Raw genomic sequence first — 5187 nt, forward strand, 5'->3', positions numbered from 1 at the left:
TTGACCTCATCTTAATTTTCTTAAATCCATTAAAGCCCAAAGCTGTTGTTTTCTAAGTTTTGCGGCCAAATATTGTGTCTGGAATTTATAAACCGCGTTTAAAAATCACAAAAAATCATAAGTTTCGGCGATTCTGAAACGACCATACGACACGGTGTGGGAACCAGAGGCAACAAAACGTCATCATAAGTGATATATAAAGCGGAAGAGATATTAAACTTGATTTATTGTTCGCATAACAAATTGAAAATGATAAAAACAAATAATCATTTAACGACGCTTTTATATTATTTACACGATACTGCATCACGTGATTGCGATTGAGTTTCGGTTTCAAACGCATCCGAGTCTTCCGTCGCTTGGTAGCCATGGCAACGCCCGGGTCTGTCGGCTGCTCGTCTGGCGGGCTGCGCTGCGTATGCTACTGCCCGCGGCAACTTTAGCACTTTAGATTGTGGTTTGCGCTCCTCGTTTTTCGTGCGCGTCGTGTGCGCGTTTCAGTGCTCACTATGCCGACCGTGTGTCTTGTGAGAAACTGCAGCACGACGTACCTTAGTGCGCCCAACGTAAGGTTACATTACCTGCCAGGCGAGCAACACCGAAGAGCCCTGTGGCTTCGAGCCATTGGCCGCGACGGTCCGGACGACATCGGCGACCGCGTGGGTCACTTGTGTTCAAACCACTTCCTTCCGGGTGACTACGAGACGAACATTCAAGTGCGGCAAAGCCTCGGCCTAGACACCAAGCACGCACGTCTCAAGTCAGACGCCGTTCCAACACAGAATCTGTGGTTCAACTCGCCGCCCAGAAAACGAAGAAGGTCTGAGGTAAGCTTGTGTGACGTGTAATAGTGAAATATGTTCCAGTTTGTAATACAATGTTTGATATATTTTGTCATCACAGGATACCTCCGACTGGTCGGACGATGTAGACGTGGTCGTCGAAGCGTCAACTTCGCATCGAATGGTGGACGGCTGGGCACAAACAACAAAAAACGTCGTTACGGCTTCCTGCCAGACTGACGGAGGCGACGTGCAAACGCGGTGTAAGAGTTTTCTATTTGCTTTGGTGCAATGACTTTCTCGTTACAAGCTGACTGCCACGTATTCCATACACTAGTGTAAATTCAGACAACCAAACCCGCCTGTTTATTTAGTGATGAACATAGAGTGCCCCGAAACGATTTGCATAAATGACAGAAATTACTATAAAATATACGCAACTTTCAGATCTAGAGAATGTGACCTAGATTAGAAGAAAGTCAATTAAAAATTTTAACCCGATTAATTGCTACCCCTTTATCGGCTTTTTTATTACCATGCATATATGGTTCTAAAAAAGTCAAAATTAATTTTTTTTTCCTTTGCTACTGCTGCATATGTTATAAGTGGTGCAATATACAATTTTGGATTTTAAATCAACCTTGATGTGTAGCAGAAAAAAGTCGAAAGTCGCCCACAGTCACAAATTTTATTACTTCAGCCGCAGAGGCAACAAGGTTCGTTGATATTCTCCGGCAATAGCAAACTCCCTTGATTGTTCACAATAGTCTGCTACGCTAAACACTCCTAAAGTGGCTAGGACGCACATGACCTTTATTTGTTTGGAGTTACGTATCTCGCCCCTACAGTTTAGTTTAGGTCAAAATATCCTCTAAAGTTTGCCTTCATACAGGTGTGCTTGTCCACGTCCGCGTGTTGAAAGCGTTGGATTTTTACCTTTTTTGTTAAAAGTTAACGGGTTAAAATCATAAATCGCGACTAAAGCATTAGTCGTTTAATTTGTAGTTTAATTGATCAACAGCCAAGAGCTACAATGTTGGCGACAACCCTTAAGTCCTATAATGCATGTATCCAAGACATTATTGAAGTCGCAATTGTTTAAATGCGATTAGAAGAGATTAAAGCTTATTATTACTCCGCAGCCAAGTGAGAATGTGACATTAGGCGATAGAATGAATCCCTTCTTAGGCTGTCAGTGACTATAGTTGCTATCACGCCGTCTAAAAGATTGCCATGAACTTTGAGCAGGGTCTTCTGATAATTGTAGTAGGAGCCAAGGCCGGTGCACATCGCGAGTCGTCTTGCTGTCCCAGAGGTGAACCATCGGGCTGGGGATCGAAAGCTTATTGGTTAAATTTCTGGTGGGGGATGAGTTGGTTTAATTGTGACATAGATTTACTTACGCTGTAAGTTGTGCTGACACGCCAGTTGTGCTGACATGCCCGGACAGACTGGGAACTCTGGGAGTAGAGGGTTCTGTCATTAAGTATTCCATGGTTCAATCATTTTGAGCATGCATGATTTTTAATCTTGATTGTTTACTTATTTCTAGATACACAGGCAAACCTTACTGCTTGTGCAAGGAAATGCGTGCATGTCCAGACTGAAGACAGGACCACTCCCAGTACTGCCCCTGTCTGCACTGCAAACCCTTCTCCTCCTCCGTCTTCTCCTCCTCCCCCTCCTCCCCCTTCACCTACTTCAGTTCTTCCTCTGGCTGAACGAATGCCTTCTCCCATCCCACTCGTCTTCGAGGGTCCACAGCACACTTTCAGCCTCCTGGGATCTGATGCCTGAGACTCGGAGTATGAAGTTGAGCAGTGCTCGGGATTCTTCTCATCGTTCAACGAGACCTTTTCGTGGGGTAATTCTTTCTACTTTATGCAATCGTTGCATGGTTTGTGTACTTCCAGATAATGCGCTGCGAATGTGTCGCTCACTCAGGTCAACTTTTCCAGAAAAAGTTCACATGTAACTATAAAAAATACATTATTTTCTTCATGATATTTTTCCTTTGAAAAATAGGCGCCTGCGCCTGTGCATTATCTACATCTCCTGCTGTGTACAAGTGCACTTATTTATAAATAAATATTCGTTTCTGTTTTTCCTTTTCTTAACTCGGGGGGGGGGGGGGGAGGGGGGTTTAGAGGGCGGTCTTTTTCCTGGGTATTCAGTGTGACAATTTTCATTCTGTTCCAGGGAATGTGTGCTTGATTGAATACTTTGAATTGAATCTGTTCCAATCAGAGAAGGGAAGGAGATGATGGGAGTGGTTCCTGAAAAAGCAGTCTTCTGGACAGTTTTGTGGGGTTTTTGTTCTGAGCTAGCACAACATACAGCTGTGGCTAGATTTTCTTGCTGAAAGCTGGGTTTTTTTCTGTTATTCTCTAATATTGGATAAAATCGGCTGAGGAGTTAATTTTCGGGTTTTTCCGACCATATAGCGAAAACATGAAACGTAATTATAGCCACCAGTCAGTTGTGGCCTTTCTTGAAGTAAGCGTAGATTACCAATTTCGTTTTATTTAAGCAAAAGGTCACCAGCAACTGCCACTTCCTGATTTAATATATTTTTCAAATGAAATTGGTAAGAGAGTAAACTGGAATTTCAAGAAGGTATTAGATTGACTTGATGCCAGTTACATATAGGTTAGTTTCACGATACACCATTGTATAGTCTAGAAAGGCTGGTAAACCTCTTTCTGGATGTGCTGTATTGATCAGCATACAAGTGGTACGTCATTAGCATTCTTTTCAGTCTTGATAAATCTTGAGAGCATGCCAAGTGACTCTGCCAATGATGGCAGTCAAGAAGAGCAATTAAAGCTATATTTGGCTCACACTAACTCTCACTTGCTTCAATTTATCTTCCTTCGGAGTTCCCCTCAGTGTTTCTTGCGGTAGCATTTTACTTGCCGACAAGCCATCTGTGCACGCACGGGCTTCTCTAAAATCTCAAGGGCAGTTGACCAGTATGAAAATTGAGTGCCACTCAATGCTTCTCTGTGTCTCTGGCTACTCCAGCGAATGCACTCAATCCAGAACCAAAGGAACTTGTGTGAGCAGGAAAAAACTGCCCTTCATGCTGTCTCCCCAGCATGGATTCTGGGGAGACTACGTACCGGAAGTATATCTTGTGGACTGGCTTTAATGACAAGTTCCAGTTAAAAAAGTGAAAGCCGTTTACAACTCCCAGTAACACCGAATTAGAGCGCAGCTCTTGAGGAGGAGGAGGGAAGGGTACTGGGGGGGTGAAGTGACCTGGAGGGGTCACGTGACGATGCCGATGATGTCATCAGTGACGTCGCTGATGACGTCATCAGTGACGATGACGATGCGGACTCCGATGACGTCATCAGCGATAATGACGATGCGGATGCCGGTGAAGTCATCAGTGACGTCACTGATGACGTCATCAGTGATGATGACGATGACGATGCTGATGCCAGTGAGGTCATCAGTGACGTCACTGATGACGTCACCAGTGATGATGACGATGACGATGCGGATGCCGGTGACGTCATCAGTGATGATGACGTCATCGGGAAGTCACGTGACCTCGGCGGGGGGTCACGTGACCCTGGCTGTGGTCACGTGACCCCGGGGGGGGTGTCACGTGACTTCGGGGGTGGGGGGGTCACGTGACCTCGGGGGGTCACGTGACTTTGGGTGTCACTGACCTGGGGGAGGGGTCACGTTACCTCTGGGGGTCACGTGACATTGGGGTGACCTTGGGGGTCACGTGACCTTGGGATGAGTTTGGGAGGCCGCGTGACCTTGGTTACTCCGACGCCGACGCTGCTCAAGCCGGGAACGGGCCCCTAAGAGCTGCGCTCTAAAAAAACTGAAACACAGAAGACAAACAACCTACCTGGGTGGCTCTCACTTTTACTGTTGCCCTCTATTTTTCTAAATTATAGTCCCCAATGACTAAGCAAAATAGTTGTCATGACAGTCATTCCAATGCACTAATTTTGTTCCAGACTTGACAACACCACTTAAGAGGTCTCACCGCGGGAGGACCGCAAATTCATTGTGTTTGAGAGCAGCCTCAAAAAGCTCTTCAAGGTGTGCCGGACATGCTACGCACCATACCAAAGTGTATCTCGCGTGTCTGGCACAATGCTCAAGGTGCAGACGCTCTGTGCCAAGGATCACTGCCTCCTATGGAGAAGCCAGCCCGTAATGAACGGCAAGGCAGCCGGCAACTTGCTGGTGTCGGCAGGCATACTTTTCACCGGCGCCAGCCCCACCAGCCTGGTCAGAAGACTGGAGCACATCAAGATTCAGGTGTTCACGCTTCCGACCTTCTACAACTATCAAAGAGGCTACCTGCTTCCTGCAATTAACAAGGTAAAAAGCAAGGCTGTGCACAGTTATGGGTTATTTGTACTCCCCCGTTAAT

At 45.9% G+C, this 5187-nt stretch overlaps 1 protein-coding gene across 1 annotated transcript; it reads left to right on the forward strand.

Annotated features, from left to right (window-relative positions):
• Positions 1–509: 509 nt before the first annotated feature.
• On the forward strand, positions 510–2468 carry LOC121835986 (the record flags this gene model as incomplete). Its single annotated transcript, XM_042290583.1, has 3 exons — positions 510–827; positions 904–1045; positions 2335–2468. Coding segments are annotated over exons 1-3 (594 nt in total), but the record flags the coding sequence as incomplete, so codon positions are not given.
• Between the last annotated feature and the right edge of the window lie 2719 nt (positions 2469–5187).

The sequence above is a fragment of the Ixodes scapularis genome, unplaced genomic scaffold (assembly GCF_016920785.2).
Source record: "Ixodes scapularis isolate PalLabHiFi unplaced genomic scaffold, ASM1692078v2 PGA_scaffold1__304_contigs__length_218370807, whole genome shotgun sequence".
NCBI lineage: Eukaryota > Metazoa > Arthropoda > Arachnida > Ixodida > Ixodidae > Ixodes > Ixodes scapularis.